The sequence below is a fragment of the Mustela nivalis genome, assembly GCF_964662115.1.
Source record: "Mustela nivalis genome assembly, chromosome: 9".
Classification (NCBI taxonomy): Eukaryota; Metazoa; Chordata; class Mammalia; order Carnivora; family Mustelidae; genus Mustela; species Mustela nivalis.
Genome location: NC_139028.1, coordinates 89,709,974 through 89,731,688, shown reverse-complemented (window position 1 = coordinate 89,731,688; position 21,715 = coordinate 89,709,974). Strand labels below are relative to the sequence as shown.

The 21,715-nt window shown below is 35.2% G+C and overlaps 1 protein-coding gene across 1 annotated transcript in view; it reads left to right on the top strand.

Annotated features, from left to right (window-relative positions):
* The window catches only part of LOC309873366 (doublecortin domain-containing protein 1-like), a gene marked incomplete at its 3' end in the record, with an annotated part of 78,000 nt that overhangs the window by 14,658 nt on the left and 41,627 nt on the right, over nucleotides 1-21,715 (top strand). Inside the window, exon 3 of the mRNA XM_082748868.1 lies at nucleotides 7,966-8,135. Within this exon, the coding sequence (XP_082604994.1) occupies nucleotides 7,972-8,135 (164 nt within the window). The 5' untranslated portion in view covers nucleotides 7,966-7,971. The remainder of the gene's footprint in view (nucleotides 1-7,965; nucleotides 8,136-21,715) is intronic.

Below are 21,715 nucleotides of genomic sequence, written 5' to 3'. Positions count from 1 at the left end.
CAGGCCCCTGGGATCATGACCTGAGCCAAAGGTAGATGTTTAACTGACTCAGCCACCAAGGCATGCCTAGAAAAAGTGAATTTTTAAAACTCATGAGTCTGTCTTAAAAGGTAGTATCTTGACTTTTCTCATTTTTATGACTTAATATTTTGATTCATAACAAATTTTTGAAAATATAAAATATGAACACTTAGATATTTAATGTTAGCTACATAAATCAGAAAATATAAATGGTTTGCATTTCTGATTACAGATGGTTCTTTGATATCTATGAATAAAAGATTTATATTTTGCATGTGAAATGAAAGGCATCGTTGTTATTATTTTTCTTAGTTTATTTAAATTATTTTCTGACATGTGTGATACATAAATATAGTTTCTTAATGTTAAACATCAAAGTGGAAGTTATGAAGCATAAAATCAGACATGTTTCATGTCACATATTACCTGTTAAGAAAAACTGCAATACAACATTTAAGTACAACAGAATAGTGAGCATATTGTCTCTGATACTTGTAAACAGGATGGATCTGCAGTTTCACAGTTTATGTTGACAGTATCTTTGTGGGAAATGTAATTATCAAATGAATTATAACATGTCCTAGTATTAAGATTATTAATAATAATTTTAATTGCCTTTTTCAAGATAATTGGATATGCTCTCATAAGTGTATAGGAAAGGAAGTATTGGGCTAATGAGACATTTTGAACTCAGTTATCTTTAAAATATCTAGAAGTTTAACATATATATTCTATATTTTAGGAATTTCTTCTTTTAAGTGAATGGTTTCTAAGTAGAATTAAAATAATTTATAGTCCATAAAAATCTCTCTGATTATCCCTTAATATTCCTCCTTGAGTATTAATCTGATAAAAAAATTTAAAAATTAAATTTTCACTACTGGTAGAAAATAACTACAATTGGTCAGATTAAGAGAGAGTATTTTATTCTAGTAATGGGTACTACTATATGGGTGTTTGTGTGCTATGTTTTGGTATCTTTAGAAATTGTTAAATCTCTAAAAAAAATCCAATTTGGAAATACACTTTGATCTAGGAATTTAGCTCCTAAAACTTCTTTCAGTTTAGAAGCTTTTCTGTTATATGGTCAAAGGTGCATGGGAACCACAGCTTTATTTACAATAGGAAGTATTTGGAGCAACCAGCTAGGATATTTAAAAATATAAAAATAAAAAATTATGTTCTCAAGAAGTATTTATAACATAAAAGTATTCTCATTCAGTGAAAATACAACTGTGCATAAACTATATTTAATATGGTCACAATTTTGTTTAAGGAAAAGGCTATAGGGGCGCCTGGGTGGCTTAGTTGGTTAAGCATCTGCCATTGACTCAGGTCATGATCCCGGGGTTCAGGGACTGAGCCCTGCATGGGGTTCACAGCTCCCCCGGGAGGCTGCTTCTCCTTCTTCCTCTTCTTTTACCTACCCCCCTCTTCTCTCTCTTCCTCTACCTGCAGGTCCCCCTGCTTGTGTGTTTATTCTCTCTCTCTCTATCAAATAAATAAATAAAATCTTAAAAAAAAAAAAAAAAAAACAAGAAAAGACTGTATCTCAGGACACCTATTGGCTTAGTTGGTTAAGCGTCCAACTCGTGGTTTTCACTCAGGTTATGATCTCATGGGTCACAAGATCAATTCCTGTGTTGGGCTTCATGCTTAGCAGGGAGTCTGCTTGAAGATTCTCTCCTTGCCCCTTCCCATGATTGTGCTCACTCACATGCTCTCTCTCTTTCTCAAATAAATATATAATCTTAAAAAACAATTTTTTAAATCTTTTTAAAAATCTTTTAAAAAATCTTAAAAAGAAAAAAGAGAGAAACGGTTGTATCTCTGGAAAATCAAAGATGAAAGCCTGAAAGCAAATATTCAAAAATTATAATAGTGACTAGCTCCAAGGATAAGAGATTATAAGAGGCTTTTCTTTTTTTAGATTTTTCTTCTAATCTTAATATGGTTATTTCTGTAGTAACTCTAATTATCATCATTCAAATTGTTTTTAATAGGATGTTTATAATAGGATGTTTATAATTGTTTTTAATAAGATGTTTTTAATAGGATATTTAGTGTTGATATTCATTAATGAAAATTTAGCTAATGGAGAAATAATGTTATCTTGTTCAACATTGAATTCATTGTCTATTTTAGAGTCTGGGAATTGTTGGTACTTAATAAATATCTGATAGTTTGAATGGAATAATGATGAGATCAGGAATTAGCAAAATGGTTTTAGGGAAAACACACTTGGAGGACCACAAAGATGCCTTCTTTATGTTTAAGTAAACTTGATTTGTTTGTCATAACAATGGGTGACAGGATAATAAAGTGATAAGAATATGCAAGAACTGTTGCACTACCCATAATTCTGATAGCATAGAACAAGCCAGGTGTCCCAGAAGTTTTTAATTTTAATGAAGTAGTCTATTCTATTATTTCTTTCATGGATTGTGCCTTTGGTGCTATAGCTAAAAAGTCATTGCCATATCCAAAATCATCTATGTTTTACACAATTTCATATTCTAGGAATTTTATAGTTTTATGTTTTAAATTTAGCTTGATTCATTTTGAGCTAATTTTTGTGACGGATATGAGGTATGTGTTTAGATTCTTTTTTTTTTCAAGTACATGCTCTAGTATTACTGGTTAAAAAGTTCATGCCATTGTATTGATTTTGCTCTTTTGTCAAAGATAAAGGTGGTTCTATTCTTATGTGAATCTATTTCAGGGCTTTTTAGGTATGTCTCATACAGATCTTATACGTATTTCATTACATTTATGCTTCTATTGAAGCATATTCATTTTTGAGTCTATATTCATTTTTGAGTACTAATATAAGTAGTAATGTTTTTAAATTCAAGTATAATTAATATACATTAGATTAGCTTCAGATTTACATTATAATGATTTAACAATTGTATGTATTTCTCCGTACTCGTCAAGTTAAGTCTACTCTTAATCCCCTCTATTTCTTTCACCCACACTTCCACCTACCTCCCTCCGGCACCCCCAGTTTGTTTTCTGTATTTAAGAGTCCGTATTTTTGTTTGTCTCTTTTTTCCTTGTTCATTTGTTTTGTTTCATTATTTTTTTTTTTTAAGTCGTCTCTATATTCAACATGGGGCTTGAGCTCATGACTCCAAGATCAAGAGTCACATGCCCCACCAACTGAGCCAGCCAGGCCTCCCTATAATCCCAAAATCTCCTAAGATTTTGTTTCTTAAAATCCATATATGAGTGAAATTATATGTTCTTCTTTCTCTGGCTGACTTATTTCACTTAGCTTTTTATCCTCTGGGTCTATCCCTGTTGTTGCAAATGGCACGGCTTCATTCATTTTTATGGTTAAATAATGTTCCTTTATATAAATTTATATAAATAAAGTAATATCCATTCCATATTTTTAATCCATTAATCAATGGATAGATTCTTATCCATTCATCTATAGATGGACACTTGGGTTATTTTCATACCTTGGCTATTGCAAATAATGCTGTAATGAACATAGGGCTTCATTTTTTTTTTCTAGTGGGTTTTTTTGGGTAAATACCCAGTAGTGGAATTAGTAGATATGAAGCCTTTTAAGAGGATGGTAATTCCAAACTTCTTGTTTTTTTGTCTTATATTGTTTTCTTGTCATATATATATATATATATATAGATAGATAGATAGATATATTTCATATATGCATGTCCAGCCCACTAGAAGGGACCATATAATGTGAGTTTGAATATTCAATTCTGCTATACAAGATAAGAAACTAAATGGGATGATGATACTCCTAAGCAATGTTGAGCATCTGGGTGGCTCATTTGGTTAATCATCTGTCTTCAGCTCAGGTGATGATCCCAGAGTCCTGGGATCAAGCCCTGCATCAGGCTCTCTACTCAGCGGGGAGTTGTCTTCTCCTCTCCATCTGCCCTCCCCCTTCTAGTGTGCTCTCTCTCCTTCTCTCTCTCTCAAATAAGTAAATAAAATCTTTAAGAAAAATACTTTGGTTTGTATTTCTAATAGATAATATTTTTTAAAGTACAAACACGAAATTCTTATTTTGTCATTTTTTTAAGATTTTTAAAATTTATTTATTTATTTATTTAGAGGGAGGGTGAGAGAGCACAAGCAGAGCCTGACATGAGCTCAATCCCACAACCCCGAGATCACAACCCCAGCCGTAATCAAGAGTCAGATGTCTAACCAATGGAACCGTACAAGTGCCCCCATTTGTCATAATACCATTACCCCTAATATCCAAAACTGAGTGTTGTAACCAGTAACAAATAGCCTAATGAAGACAGATGTGCCCAATAAATTTTTAACAAATAATATAACAACACCACCATTTATTCATATCCAATAAAATAATTTCCTTAGTATCTGTAATATCCAGTTTGTGTTCCATGTCAATAATTTTCTCAAAAAATTTGTCTTATTAAAGTTAGTTTACTCAAATCAGGATCTAAACAAGGTTTACAAATTGTGTTTGGTTGATATAATTCTTATTCTCTTTCCACTTGTAACATTTCTCCATCTTTATTTTCAGTGTCATGTCATTTAACATGTTTTTCTACATTCCCCATTTCTCACAAACTAAAAGTTAGATCTAGAGATTTGGGTACATTTTTGGGTTGGTGGTGAAATGACACTTACGCATGTGCATGCACACATCTTTTTCCTCATAGTTTTGTTTTACACTACAGTTGTTTCTCTCTTTTTTAAAAGATTTTATTTATTTATTTGAGAGAGAGTGTGTGCGTGCTCACAAGCAATGTGAGGACCAGGAGGAGAACTCCTCACTGAGATGCAGGACTCAGTCCCAGGACCCCAGGATCATGACCTGAGCTGAAAGCAGACACAACTAACTGAGCCATCAGGTGCTCCTCTCCTCAAATTCCCATTGCATTTCTTCTACAGAATGTTTATCTTTTATGCTTGAAAGTCTTTTCTAAGCTTTCTTGCTTACAACTATCCACATTTACTTGCCCCTTGGGAAAGCCCCATGTTCTGTTTTGTTATTGATGGCTATTACCCTAACTTGAAGACCATCAAACCTTTCCTCTTCTGTAGCTGACATATGTTACCTACAATGTGGGAGCACATCAACTTTATGGAGTGGCTACTATTCTTAACCCTTTCTTACAAATAAAGAAACTGATGCAGAAAGGTGTTATGTGATGTGTCCAAAGTGTCACAGTTACTAAGTGGGCAGTAGGGCTGTTACCCAAACACTCTGGCTCCAGAATCCAGGCCTGTAACCACTGTGTGTTTGAATGCCTTTAAAACAAAACAAAACAAAACAAAATGGGTAGAAGAACAGGTCCAAGGGTGGGCATGAGTGAGAGCTTATATTCATGTAAAATGATTAAGAGATGGAAAGTAAAAAAAAAAAAAAATAGTGGTTTTTCAGTGTATCAGTAAATAAACTATGCATGTGTTAATAAAATATAAGGCAGTGTCTTTACCTGTAGTTGATAAAATACCATAGTAGTGTCAGTCAAATTTAAATTAACACATTTTTATTTATTTAATTTCTAATTAACAATTAGTTGTTTTTTGTTAAAGATTTTATTTATTCATTTGATAGCGAGACAGAGATCACAAGTAGGCAGAGAGGCAGGCAGAAGGAGAGGAAGGGAAACAGGCTCTCTGCTGAGCAGAGAGCCCGATGTGGGGCTCGATCCCAGGACTCTGGGATCATGACCTGAGCCAAAGGCAGAGGCTTTAACCCACTGAGCCACCCAGGTGCCCAATAGTTTACAGCTTTTTGTTGTTTTTTTTTTTTAAGATTTTATTTATTCATTTGACAGCAAGACAGAGATCACAAGTAGGCAGAGAGACAGACAGAGAGAGAAAGGAGGAAGCAGGCTCCCCGCCGAGCAGAGATCCCAATGTGGGGATTGATCCCAGGACCCTGGGATCATGACCTGAGCTGAAGGCTGAGGCTTTAACCCACTGAGCCACCCAGGTGCCCCTAACAATTAGTCTCATTTAATTAATAATGTATATTAATGTTGTCTTACTATATTCTGCATATTCTACTTAACCTGTTATATGCTCTACTTTTAGTGAGGATAGCACTGTTGATATAGTAACATTATAGAAGAAATATTGCATTTAATAATGGTAATGATTTTACACATACATAATTCATTCTACCAGAAAGCATCCTGAAACTTTTACATAGAAAATAAAACTACACCATCACTAAAATGATTGCCTTTTTAGTGAAGATTAGGACTGTAATCATGCATAAGTGAAAAGTAAGACTATTTCTCTATTTCAATAGTTATTTTTTAATAGTTTGGTGCAAATTTTCTTAGTTTTTAATAATTGGACTATATAATAAACATACCAGGGCAGTCAAATGATTTCATTCTGCAAGGTGATTTACTTTAAAATTATATAATTTTGCCTTGCTATACACAACTTGAGTTTTTCACCCATAAGCATTCCTCAATTAAGAAGACTCAACCTGGGGTGCCTGGGTGGCTCAGTGGGTTAAGCCTCTGCCTTCAACTCAGGTCAGGATCCCAGGGTCCTGGGATTAAGCCCCACATCAGACTTTCTGCTGAGCAGGAAGCCTGCTTCCTCCTCTCTCTCTCTCTGCCTGCGTCTCTGCCTACTTGTGATCTCTGTATGTCAAATAAATAAATAAAATCTTTGGGGAAAAAAAAAAAGAAGAAGAAGAAGACTCAACCTATGAACAAATTGAACAAGCAGTGGTTGTCATGGAAGCCTGAGAGGAGACCCTTGTCCCTCCTGCTGTGAGAAGCTTAAAGGGAGAGGGAGAGTGTAAAGGCCAACAGCCCTTTGGTCTTCAACTGGAATACCAGAGGAATGCTGGGCAGAGAATAGCACCTTTTCTGATTAAACTATGGAGAAAGAGATACCTTTTTTTATTTTGATGTAGATTCAGATTCACCTAACATTTCTTGAACATCTACCATGTGCCAAGCACTGTGCCAAATGCTTTCATGTTCACCATTTTATTTATTGAATCCTCATATCCATGTGGATAACCAGTTTTGTAAATTGGAGGATTAAACCTCGGAAAGGCTATAATATTCAAGGTCACATAGCTAGAAAGTGGAAGACAAAGATGATCTTATGTATTATAGGTATGTATTTCTCCATAACACTTGTGAGTTTGTTATATTATAGTTCTTTCATTCTTCCATATGCTTGATTAACAATAAGTCTAGCAACTTGCAAACTAGAGAACTAGGAATTTGAAAAGCAATTTAGTTCAAGGAATATCAGGAGTTTGGGGATTAGATTCGACTGCAGACAATAGAGACCCTCTTCCAAGTCTTTGCCAAGATTTTATCACCTCAGTGAGGTCTATGCTGATAAACCTATTCAAAATTGCATTCCCAGGGTGCCTGGGTGGCTCAGTCAGTTAAGCATAAGACTCTTGGTTTCAGCTCAGGTCATGATCTCAGGATTGGAGGATCGAGCCTGGCATTTGCTTGTCCCCTTCCCCTCTGTTCTTCTCATTCTCTCTTTCTCAAATAAATAAATAAATAAATAAAATCTTAAAAAACAAAAAAAGTAAATCTCTACACTCAACATGAAGCTCAAACTCACAACCTGGAGATGAAGAATGGCATGCTCACCAACTGAGCCAGCCAGGTGTCCCATTATACCATTCAAAAGCTTAGATTCATACTTTTGTTTTCCTTTAGGCTTTTATCTCTGGTGTTTTGTTTTGTTTTGTTTTTATCATGAGATCTCACATTTAGCACCTGCTGTGTAGTTTAGAACATGATGAGAGATAAATTGTGATTAATGTCCGGGCTCAGTTTATAACTCATCAGAGATCCCAATGCAGGGCTCGATCCCAGGACCCTGGGATCGACCTGAGCTGAAGGCAGAGGCTTTAACCCACTGAGCCACCCGGGCACCCGGGAAGGTTTTATCTTTTAAATTGAATATTATTCTATCCATTTTTAGCTGAAAATGGCAAAAAGAGAAGCAGATGATCACAGAGCATCACTTTCTCAGTCTTCTTTATCACCGCTGACTAAAGCCATGAAGGTATCACAGCAGAGCAATGCTGAAGACACCTTCAATGGAGATACCATTCATCCAATTTCCAAATGTATTTTAAAAGACTTACCAAGGTAAGAATATTATTTCAGCAGCTTTAACTGAATCCTGAAGGAGATAAAGTACTTACAGAAATTTGTCTATGTAAATGCTCAATATTTTGTAGAGATGATGTCAATAATAACTTGGAGATATGATGGGCTATGAAGGTTGTTGCCTGGATTGGAGCCCTCCAATTTCTTCTATTCTATGGGAAGAAAATAGATAGATGACGCAAGAAACAGAAATTATCCCTGGAGTTTGACTTGGCCAGTGGCATAATGATAAAAACAATAATGGGGCAGATTATATTTGCTCTGTGTCAGTCACCGTGCTAAACACTTAACCTGCATTGTACTTATTTAGTTCTCTAAACAATCTTGGGAGGAATATAAGGCAGGTAGTATTTGAATATTTCCATTTTGCCAGTGAAGAAACAAAGAACTAGATAGGTTGATTAGCTTGACCAAGATCAAAGAGCTTATAGGTAGAGAACGTATGGTTTGAACCCATGTGGATTTAACTCCACAGCTAGAACTTTTAACTATGTATTCTACCACACTTCTCAGAAATACAAAGCAGAGGAGACAGAGATATTTTTCCTAGGTTTTTTTTCTCCATTAGAAAGCGAAAGAATGAAAAAGTATCTGCCAAGTGTATGCATGTTTGAAGATTTATTTATTTATTTGAGAGAGTGAGAGATCACACTGGGAAGGAGTGAGGGATAGGGAGGGCCAGAGGGTGAGGGAAAGAATCCCAAGCAGGCTCCTTACTTAGCACAGAGCTGAGACAGGGCTCAATCTCACAACCCTAAGATCATGACCTGAACGGACACTAAGAGTTAGACGCTTAACCAACTGTGATGCCACCTGGGTGCCCCTATCAGGTGTTGGTAAACTATTGACTGGCCAAATGTGGTGTCATAGTCTTAATGTTAAATAGAAAACATATACTATAAAAGCACTGAAGAAAATATTAATATATTAAGAATTATGTTAATCTCTTATGAAAATGCCATGTTACATTTATATCTTAAAACTGGTTTTTTGTGTGTTGGTAAATTTAGGTGAAAGTGAAATCTAGACTTTTAGCTAATTTTTGTTTTGCTTTATTCCCCTGTCCTCTGAGTCCATATTAGCACTGCCTGAGGTTCTTTACATGGTGTACTAGCTATATGCATAGATAATTTTTTAGAACATTACTACCTAATATAGTTATATTGTAGAGATGTAAGTTATTCATGAGAGTAGTCTTTCCAATAAGACAATGGAAAACTATTTCTAAATCAGACTTTTAGTTATTTCTTTCTACAAATGCCATTGCTAACATAATGTGTATTTACACCTTTCTATTCCCTTTAGAGTTTATTTTTACCAATTTTCCTCTTTAAAATAGTACTACATTTCTTTTTTTTTAAAGATTTTATTTATTTATTTGACTGAGAAAGAAACAGTGAGAAAGGGAACACAAGCAGGGGGAGTAGAAGGAGAAGCAGCAGGCTTCCTGCAGAGTAGGGAGCCCAGTGTGGGGCTCCACCCCAAGACCCTGGGATTATGACCCAAGCTGAAGGTAGGCACTCAACAACTGAGCCACCCAGGTGCTCCTACATTTACTTTTTATTCCAACTATCTTTTGTGTATTTTTAGATTCTTTATGTTTTTGTTAGAGTTAACTGTAATTTCATTTATACAGTTTCCTTCTGCTTTTTCTCATTTTCTTTCTTTGATTCTGATTCTTTTTAAGTCTGGCTTTATTTGTCCTTTTTTTTTTTTTTAATGTCAGTCTTTCTTTTCATGTGATACTTTCCTACTACCTGTTTTTTTTTTTTAATAGTTTATTTCAATGTACTACTCATATTTCTTTGTTTGAATCCTGACTTCTTTTTTGCCACTATTACCTGTTACCATCAACTTTGATTATGATGTATCTAGAAAATAAAATAAACGTTTTCTTTGTAATCTAATGGAAAGTCAAAGACAATGCCCAGAGATCTTTTACTTTCATGAAAAAGAAAATGATGAGTTTCAACCTGAAAGAGGTCAAGATCATAAAGGCTCAGGGTAATCTAAGATCCTTTGGCATTAATATGATTATCAGAGAGAGAGGCAATTTTCTCTGTGAGTTAAGACATTTTCCCCCTGATTGAGGTTAAAACTTTTCTTGTCTCATTCTTGTTTTCCTTGCCACCTTTCTTCCAACATCTTTGTGATCTTTTTATGAGAAATAATTATTAAAATATAGTCAATTTGTTGTTCCTTTACTTATATCACAAGAGATTATGTTTCTTTTCATTAAACATACTATACATTTTACAAAATATGCCCACATGTATTAAATATCTTCATTGCAAGCCATACAGTGACTGGTCACTTTATTCTCATGTTATTACCTGATGCTATTAATTTATTCTATACTGAATTCACATTATCCACTCTTCTCCTCTCTCTTGTGTTCTTGCAATGTTTTTCCTTTGTCACTCTATTGTATTTTTTTTTGCAATAGAGTGAAAACTGCTGTGCCAGGATCCTTTCCCCAGCAAGAAACTAATCACCAACAGTGTAAATGAGTTCAACATATTGTGCCAAAGAAGGTTTGATCCTCCCATTTTATGATTCACCACTAGGATGTCAGATGATTGGAATTAGTAGCCTAATTCCTATGGTTACTTCCAGGAAAGCAGCACAATAAGAAACTTTTTCTACCTAGCTGTAGTCTGAGATATTCCCAAGTGATCTGGAGCAGGGGGCACCAGCCTTGGAGACATGGATGGCAGAATTAATTATTTATTGATTGATAACAGGTATCTACGGACAGTTCTGTCATATTTATAGAAAGTATTTCTGAATCTGAGTAGAATATTTCTAAACTACAATTGCATTTTAAAATTAAGAGAATGTTGTAAAAGATTAATATCACTCTCTATCCCACACATAAAATATTTTAATGACTTTTAGCTGATGATCATCTAAGGATGTAATTTCATGATTTTTATAATAGAAAGTTAAGTATTTTTTAATCCTGCTTGCAGTTGAGTGTGTTGCCAACTCTTTTAGTTCCCTGTGGGAGAAATTATTTTTAGTACATTAGATAAGTACTGAAATCAGTTTTAAATTGGAATCATCAAGTTGCTAGTAAAAATCTGACATATATGTGCTATAAAATAACTGGAATTGCTCTGCAATTGGGATACTCTTACCTAAATTTCTAGGCCAAGCTAGAAATATAATTTTGTCTGCTGTTGGAAATAAAATTTGGGGGGAATTGTTCACTTTTATTATTATAACTTCTATTATTTACTTTCTATGATGTTTAAATCACATTTTATCTAATAATTGTAAAAAGTTATTTATATCTTTAGGTTATTCATTTCATCAAGTTGGAAAAAGGTTATGATGAAATTTTTGTGCTTTGTGTACTCCAGAGATTTTATAGCGGGTTACAGTCATCAAACATATGTGGGGTTATTTCTTTTTTCAGTTGCATTTCAGTAATTTAAGCTGGTGATTTATTACTGAATGTGCTTAGGGTCATTCTCCCTTATGTTTACATTTTTTATTTATATTTATTCCAATTAGGGAGTTTAATTACCATTAAAATGGGAATAGGATAAAGATAAATTTTACAAATGACAGTATTAAAAAAACATAACTCTTCATGAAGGTTTAAATGCTGCAAGAATATAAAGTGAGAAAGATATACTTGTCAAATATACAGTATAAATAAATAATTTAGATGAAAATGGTTGACTACATTTAACAAAGAGACTACCAAATAATGAGGGGCTAGAGTGGTTGTTAGATTTGATATACTTCATTGTATATTGTAAGTAATCACTATCCATAAAAAATCTATGGCTTCTGTATAAGAAAAAGAGACATTTTGACAGCCAACACTGGTATGAAGCAACAGCAAGTATAAATCCTTGGCAACTGTCATTATCCTGCTGTTGAATTCATATCTAAACTGTGTGATGACTTAGACCTTCATGTTTGTTATTTAGCCGTGATCTGTTAAAGTAGCCAGACTTCCTACTTATGAATAGAGTTATTAGCCACATGGAGATTTCTCCCATAGAAATCCAAATTCATCAAGGATGCTTTGTTTTCAAAGAGCAGGGAAATAAAAACTCTGTGTCATTTTATGCTTATCCTGAAGTTTCTGGCAAAATGTTCCTGATTAAGTAGAAGTAAAATGTTTAGAAAATACCATATTAGTTTATGCGTTGGCCCATTATAAAACTAATAAAGGTTTTGAATAAAACAAAAAGTGAAGCAATTGTATGTTAGGCTACTATTAGCACAAAGTAACAGAAGATTCAACTGAAAGTGACTTTAAAAACGAGGAAAATGAGGAAGAAGTCATTATCTTACATAATAAGAACCTCAGAAGCAAGGCACTTCTAGAATTAAATTTGGTGGTGTTTTCCAGGAGCCTGGCTCTTCGGATCTTTCCCTCTGCCATCCTCAGAGTGGCATGTTTTATTTCATGTCAAAGCACTTTTGTGCTTTGTAGTAATAAATCTTCATCTTTGGCTAGATCTTTGGGTATAACTCCTCCTACTTGTAAGATGACTTATTACATGTACACTCAACAGTGTCCAACTAAAGAAAATGGATATCTGATCATGTATCTCTCTCTCTCTTTTCTTATGATTTTTTACAGTAATCTCTATATCCAATATTGGGCTTGAACTCACTACCTCCACATCAAGATTTCCATTCCTTACAGACTGAGCCAGTCAGGCATTCCTATATTTCTTTTTATTAGGCCAAAAAACCTTTCCGCAGATGACTTTGCCTTAAGTCTCATTGGCCAAAATTGGATCACAAGCTGATTACTTAACCTGCAGGGGACAAGGGAAATATAATTATCATCATGGTGTTAGACACTGAGGATTTACCCACTGGAGCTGATCAGGGGATACCTACCATGAGCATATAAAGTGGATGAATCCTCAAATATAACTGAGGCTTTTCTTTTCAGGAAAAATCAGTGGAATAACTGTTGAATAAATAATATTGACATAACTCTTGGCTTTGGCTTTATTATATTTTACTTCTAAAATTATTTGTCAGTGGCATTTCTGTGACACATTTTGGTGTGATGTCATAATTATCAAAGAATAAGTCCTACGTATCAATTACTGGTTGAGTTCTAGTAGAATTGTAAAAGACACATAACAAAGTTCTTACCCATGCAGAGTGGAATATGAAATCACATAACAAATCATGAAGCGAACATTTCAATACACAAACTAATGTATCAGTTCATACAGGACCTGGGAGGATGATTTAGAATAAATAATGACTAGGATTTAGTAGGATTAACTCCTCTCATGTGTCTTGTCAGTTTGAGAGACTTCGTTGAGGCCTCCACTTTTCCCCTAACCCCTGAATTTCTCCCCCATAATAACCAGGACTTTCCCTCATAGTACTAATCACAGTAATTGTAAATTCATATGTATGACTATTTGTATAACATTTCTCTCTTTCACTAGACAATTATTGTTATTATAAAAGGAGTTCTATAAAGTGTCATCACTGAGTTTAGAGTAATATTAAATACCTACTTATTGAAAGATGTACAGTAATGGGTATAGATCAGCTGAGTGAATCCCATTGGCAAAAGACTGGTAAGAACTAATGAGGGCAATGTGGTATAATTATAGCTGAAGAGCAATGAGCTGTACCAACTGGTAGAAGTCCTTGAATAGGAGATTGACAAGTATGATTTTATTAGTTTTCCTCAAATTGGTATGAAAAGCCACTAAGACCCACTAATGCTATTAAAGCAGAGAAATGGGAAGAAAAATTGCTCTTGTCAAAACTAGAGTTATACCCTTTAATCTTATCATGGTCTATCATTTTGTGTACTCCTCTCTGAGCATATTTTCTTAGAATTTTGGACCTCAGATCTTTACTTAGTTGTTACTTGTGAAGTAAAAATTGTAAACCAGATTTAATGAAAATTACAAAAAGAGTAAAGTATAATTAAATAGTAAACTAGAATATCAAGAGGGCTATAAATTCTACAATGTATAAGATCTATCCTTGACAATCTTTTTGATTATGATAAAAAGCTGATACGTAGACGTGGTGTAGTAGTGTTTGAGAAAAGGATAAAAGCTTAATCCACTGATGTACATTCCAGCTTTGTAGTTCTGTGACTTACTATATTCATTATATCATGTAAAGAAATTGTTTAAAAGGTTCATTTACTAGGGCACTTATGTGGTTCAGTTGATTAAGTGTCTGCCTTCAACTCAGGATATGGTCTCGGGGTTCTGGGACCAAGCCCTCTTTTGGGGTTCCCTGCTCAGTGGGGTATCTGCTTCTCCTTCTTTCTTTGCCTCTCCCCCTTCCTTCCTGACCCCATGCTCTCTCTCTATCTACCTATCTCTCAAGTAAATAAACTCTTTTTTAAAAAGGATTCATTTACCTAAATTGCTATGGTTTTTAATTAACTGATAGTTTTTTCCATACTGCTTTAAGGTTAAATTTTGACATGTTTTATTTCATGTCAAAGTACTTTTGTGCTTTGTAATAATAAATCTTCATCTAAGCACACATAAAATCCTTAAAAATATGAATAGTTTAATATATGTAGACACATCTCATCACATTTTTTGTTCTTTTTTTAATGACCTAATTTCTAAAGAATTATTCAATTGCTAAAAGAAATAGTTTTTTCCAATAACTGAAAATAAAATAATTCAGAAGTAATGTTGCTGATGTTGTTTAAAGGAAACATACCAGAACATTTACATCCAAGTAAATATCTCCTCTTCTAAAATACTCTTTTTAAGAAGTAATTTATTCTAATAAAAATGCCATTTCTCAAAGCATTTTTTTAGTTCTTTGGATTTGTCATCAATATCTGTGACACACTCTTTAAATATCCTCAGTACTGAATGATGACAAAATTCAATCTTAAGTACTTGTATTTAAATTTCCAGAAGATAAAAGATCAGAATCTCAATTTGGTATAAAAAAATGGATAATGAAAACTGCATAATTGTATAGCTGTTGTGGTAGGCAGAAATTTAATATGGCCCCCAAGATTCCCACCTCCTGGTGTATACGGCTGAGATAATTCCCTCCTCTTGAGTGTGGGTAGGATTGTGACTATGATAAGATGTCACTCCCATGATGAGCTTACATTTACAGCTGTAGTTAAAGTACATAATTGGTTCTCTTTGAGTTAAATGGGAAATTAGCCTACTTGAATCAGATCAACTGTTAAATGAGAATTTAGAGGGCAGAAACAGAAAAGTCAGAAAGGTGAGCTTCTATTGGCCTCAAGGAATATGATAGTCACTGAAATCTGCAGCTATAAGGAACTAAATTCTGGGAAAACCTGAATGACCTTGGAAAAAGACTGGGAGCATCAGGTGAGGCTGCAGCCCCGCTGACACCTTGATTTCAGTTTTATGAGATCCTGATCAGAGAGTCCTGCTAAGCTTTGCCCAGACTCTTGATGCAGAGAAACCGTGTAATAATAAATAGGTATTGTTGTAAGCCACTAAATTTGTGGTGATTTGTGCCCAATAATAGGAAACTAATAGAGATAGATAGATGATAGATAGCAGTTATTTTTTAAGAAGTTATATTTTTGGGGACGCCTGGGTGGCTCAGTTGGTTAAGCAGCTGCCTTCAGCTCAGGTCATGATCCCAGCGTCCTGGGATCGAGTCCCACATCAGGCTCCTTGCTCGGCAGGGAGCCTGCTTCTCCCTCTGCCTCTGCCTGCCATTCTGTCTGCCTGTGCTCACTCTCTCCCCCTTTCTCTCTCTGATAAATAAATAAAATCTTTAAAAAAAAAAAAAAAAGAAGTTATATTTTTGAAGTAGTGTGATTGATTGATAGTCTTGTACCAACCTAATATAGTAGAATTTAGGTTTTAGACTAGAATAAATGCTTTTTACCAGTGGTAAAGAAGTAAATAATACAGTGATGAATTGGAATATTTGACAGAAATTGGGGTATAGCATTTTAGCATTTTAGATGGAGGACATAATCAATGAAGTATGGTGATTCCAGCTCTCAAATCTACCAGTGTAAATGTGAACACACAGGAAAGAAACGCATTCCTATATACAAGGAAATAGAGGGGCGTCTGGGTGTCTCTGTAGGTTAAGTCTCTACCCTTGGTTCTGGGGTGCTGAGATCCAGCCCAGTTCAGGCTCCCTGCTCGGTGGGGAGCTTGCTTCTCCCTTTCCCTCTGCCTGTAGCTCCCCCTGCTTGTGCTCTCTCTCTGTCAAATCAATAAATAAAATCTTTAAAAAAAAAAAAAAAAAAAAACAAGGTAGCATAGAAATCTTACTGAAGAAGGAACAATTTGAAATCCGTATATATGTGGGTTGTTTACAGATACAATAAAAGATTTATGTAGAGACACATCATAGACTTCCAGGACAAGTTAATAAGACTGACATAGAAATGTTGAAAAGAAAATCTGTGTTATAATTAGCTCAGGTTCCAGAATGTGGCAGATAGCCTCAACAGTGAGGACAAAGTGAGGTTATTTTTTATGATAAAGGATGATTTGTTTTAGGAATCCACATGGTATTCTTACACCCATTCACAGAAACTAAAGATAAGCTAATAAATAAAAGTGACCTTAGTATTCAACTAAATTCAGTATCATCTGGGAAAAACAAAGGCCAAGAAAACTGCTATTTAGCTTATCACATTTTGTAAAAAATAGTTGTAACAAAATCTAGATTTTTAAAAGAAATTATATGTAAGTTTTATGTAATTATTATTTATAAGAATCACAGGAAGGATGGGATACAAAGCCTCAAGTCCATGCAATGCAGAATTTTGGAGCTGAGTTCCCTGATAAAATTAGGACCCATGAAAGATAGATAAACCTTTTCATGAAAAATGGAATAAGGAAGTATAGATTACTGGCACAAAGAAGCAACAATAAATGGGTATGATCTGTTCTAAGGTTCTTGTATTGTCTGGAAAGTAATTAATTAGTAATTTATATTAATCTTTAGTAAGACAAGGATTCATACTGTAATAGCTAGTGTTCCATTAAAAGTAAGGTTCAACAGGGCGCCTGGGTGGCTCAGTGGGTTAAGCCGCTGCCTTCGGCTCAGGTCATGATCTCGGAGTCCTGGGATCGAGTCCCGCATTGGGCTCTCTGCTCAGCGGAGAGCCTGCTTCCCTCTCTCTCTCTCTCTACCTGCCTCTCCATCTACTTGTGATTTCTCTCTGTCAAATAAATAAATAAAATCTTAAAAAAAAAAAAAAAAAAGTAAGGTTCAACATTCAAACTAATGGAAAGGAAAATGAAATAATTAAAAATGTTATTTAATCTGAAAGAAAACAAGAAAGGAATGAAAAGGAACATGGAGTACATAGGAAAAAAGAAAACAAATTGTAAGATAATATGCTAAATTCTGAAAAGACAAAAAGACTATCTTGGTGAAGGAGATAACTATGTGACTATAGAGTTCAATTCTCAGAAGGTAAAAACTTTGGGAGGAAGATAGCTATGTGAAGATATATATAAATATGGAGGTAAAAGGAAGTTCACTTTAATAAATCTGAATGTCTTGGGATTTCTAAGAAATTTTTGCAGAGGAAGCAAAAAGATCTTTCAAAGAAAAAAGGTGAGGGGAATAAGAGAAAGAAAGACAAATCGGGAGACTACAATTATGGTGACTTATATGTAGTTTACATGGAGTTAGTAGTCTACTTAGTCTACTTAGCATTCTCTTAGCTAAAGAGCACCACTGGTTCACTGCTGCTAGTGTAGTGCTACCTCCTTTGCCTGCCTCTCCAATCTCATGATACAATGTCTCTGATTATCTTGGTATAGAAGACAGGCCATGCAAGTCCTCTGCCAAGTATGTTTTCCTCTCTTTGCATGCATCTGAGACTCCATCTTACTCAAAGCCCTCTGCACATTATTCTGCTCTCCTGTCCATAGTTTTTGGGCCACTGACAGGTACTTTGCCCTCCATAGGATTACCAGTGACTTACTAAATTGCCTAGCTTAAGAAGTCTAGCCAACATGGTATCCTGACCTGGGTAATGATGCAGTTAAACTTTTGGGGTCATTGAACGTGAGTCAGTGAAGAACGTGAGCGTCTTCAGAAAGTAGTGTGGTACAGAATTGGGGAGATACATAGAGGAATTAGCGGAACCCATGAGGAGTAAGGAGAAGAACAGAGGTAGGTTAGGCAATAATGATGTAAGAAGAGGAAGCAGTTAGGCCCGGAAGGATAGATGAGGTTGCGGAGTCAAAAAATGTGGCACTCTACTGGAGTTGTGGTTTTTGTTGTTGTTTTATAATTTTTTTTTAAAGTAAGCTTGATGCCCTACGTGGGTCTTAAACCCATGACCTGAGGATCAAGGTCTGATGACTGAGCCAGACAGGGGTCTTTGTTTTTCAGTTTTTTAAGTTGAATATAGTTAACACATAATGTTATTATGTTGAATATAGCTAACACATAACATTGCTAATAGTTGAATATAGTTAACACATAACATTAGTTTCAGGTGTACAGCGTAGTGATTGGATAAGTTTATACATTACGGTATGCTCACCTGAAGTGTAGCTACCATCGGTTCCCATACAATGCTATCACAATAATAAGCACTTGTACAGGAGTTGTTTTTAAGTATATTAAACTAGTATATTCTGAAGAGCAATGAATGGTCTTCTAATTCTCTTTGTGTCCTGCTGGAATGTTTTTATTTTCTTTTTTAAGTTTCTGTGTATACTAGTAACAAGCTCAGTCACTTGAAACCCAAATGTGTTTGAGGTGAATTGTCCTCACACCCTCATTTTCAGCATTAATTTAGCAAATCATGTGTGTGGGTTTAATTCCCTTTGTAGGACAAGTTAGCTTTGCCAAACAGTTCTGTGATTATCTTCTCATACCCAAAGACTAGGCAACACATCAACTGTTATAAGAAAGAAGAGTTTAATAGTGTGTAAGAACTAGTGCAAACCTGTCTTCACCATTGATAAAACAAATCAAAACTGAAGATTACAGATGGTGGGCCAAAAGTAGCTTTTTCACACAATAAAATACCTTTTCAGGGCATTTGGGTGGCTCAGTGGGTTAAGCCTCTGCCTTTGGCTCAGGTCATGATCTCAGGGTCCTAGGATTGAGCCCCACATGGCTCTCTGCTCACCACGGGGCCTGCTTCCCCCTCTCTCTCTGCCTGCCTCTCTGCCTGCTTGTGATCTCTCTCTCTGTATCAAATAAATAAAATCTTTTAAAAAAAACTACCTTTTTCTCCCTTTTTGACATACATTACTGGAGAAAAGCTGATAATAAATAAATATGGTAAAATCCTATATGTAACTTAATTCTTTTAACCATTTACCATGTAAATCTCATATAATTTATTGTCTTAAGCCTACCAGAATCATGTGGAGTTGGGAGGGAGAAGAGTTTGAGTTTCCCTGAAGGATGCCAATGCTCTTACAGGAAGACAGGGGGAAGATATGCCAGCAGACAAAAACACTAAATAACTTTTTACATGACTAGATTGAGGAAGGCAAGATATAAGTAGAATTATTTGATAAAATTTTACATTTTAGTAAAATCTGTAAAGATCATATAGCAGCCTAAAAAATGGTTATAAGACAGTATTTAGGTAAAAAAAAAAAAAAGGCAAGATACTGAATTAAAGGTATGACACATGATGCAGGGTCATTGAGCAAAATGGTCAAGAAAGAATTCGTGAGGCATTTTATGGTGCAAAAAGATGTTTTTATTAGAGCATTGGGACAGGATCCGTGAGCAGGAGAGCTATGCTGTAATTGTGAGAAGTTACTGATTATATAGGGTTTTCTATCCTGTGGAGGTGCAGGTGACAGTAGGGCTCCAGGAAATTGAGTCTATAGGTGCTTGGTGGTCTAGCTGCTATTAAGATTATGGTTTTCTTCTAAACTGTTAAGACAGTTACAAACAATAGTGGAGTTTCACATCCTACATGACTGCGATCTTTATCAGCTGACAGTTTGTTTCTCCCTACCTTTGTTCTGAGGCCATCACTAGTGCCTGAGGAATGTTATACATATCCCACCCTAAGGGAGGGGTGGCCTTTGTAGGGTGTCAGCTCCAGTTTTGCCCTCAGCTTGCCTTTTGCCTTCCCATCAATACAGTTGAAACTTTGAAATTTGGAAAAAATAACAACAACTTTCACTTTCCAGTGGTGTGATAATAGATTATTATATAAAATCATTAGGATATTTATAAAAATATTAGACAATAAACAAAATGCATTCATTAAAAAGGAAAGATACCTGGCTGGCTCAACTGAAGAGCATGTAACTCTTCATCTCAGGGCTATCAGTTCAAGCCCCACATTGGGCATAGCGATTACTTTAAAAAGATAAAATTGGGGCCCGTGGGTGGCTCAATAAGTTGAGCATCTGCCTTCAGCTCAGATCGTGATCTCAGGGATCCTAGGATTAAGCCCTAAATTGGACTCCCTGCTCCAGGGGAGTCATCTTCTCTCTCTACCCCTACACCTGCTTGTGCTCTAGCTCTCTCTCTCAAATAAATAAAATCTTTAAAAAAATTTAAAAATTAAAAAAAAATAAAATCTTTTATAAAAGGACACCATTCTGCATTATTTTCTTTCTTTACATGAGAATTTGCTTTCCAAGTGACTCTTTATGGGCACTGGGAACTGTTTATGAGATCTGCAAATCTTTCCTCCTGCCTGTTTACTGCTCTTCCCCTAAGTTGAGCTTCGTGACCGTTTGCAGTTCCATTGCTTTTGCTGCAGAAACACTAGCACTGAGACATGACTGCTGGTGTCAAAATCTGAGGTAGCCCAGGTGGCCCTAAGGGGGGTCTCAGCACTGTCAGAGCTAAAGTCCAACAATTAATTCAAAACGCTGTTTGCCAAAGTTCTGAACCTGGTTAGATCCTTAGAGTGAAGGGAAGACCACTCCTTTCCCTAGTGCTGTGGTCAGTTCTGGACAGACTTGGATAGAAACGTGATAACAGCAAACACAACTGCTTGGATCTCCGTGTTTCAACTTTACTGATCCACTGTGTCAACTCTCATCCACACCTCCACCAATTTTCCCTGTGGCACTTGACCTTCTTCCATTCTTTCAGAAGAAATAAGCAGCCAGTTTACACATCTGTGAATGTAGAGAGGACAGACCAGAAGAAATAATTGTGACTATAATGACATTGGTGGATCAGAAAAGTTTGGGAGAAGGGGTGTCTATGCCAAGCTTTCCACACTAAGCATATGCTATTTTATAATTGTACGGTTGGGTGGGGTTATATTACATTATGTATAAGAGCTGTTGAGGAACCAGCAAATTGGATAGAAGCAGATTTTATTTGTATAAAAATACAAATAACAAATACATGGAATACTGAAATAATACATGGAAGCTTGCTATCCTCTATGCCTAATCATCACACCAGCTCAATATTCTTTAATATGTTAAATATTAAATTTAATATGTTATTTAATATGTTAAATACAAATTTAACTATGTTAAAGCTTGTTTCATTTTATCATACCAGCAAATTCTCTATATATTCCATCTTCCTAACTTGGCATTTACATAGATTTAGATATTGTCACAGGTCCTATGTTCCCCTGTCCAAATATCATA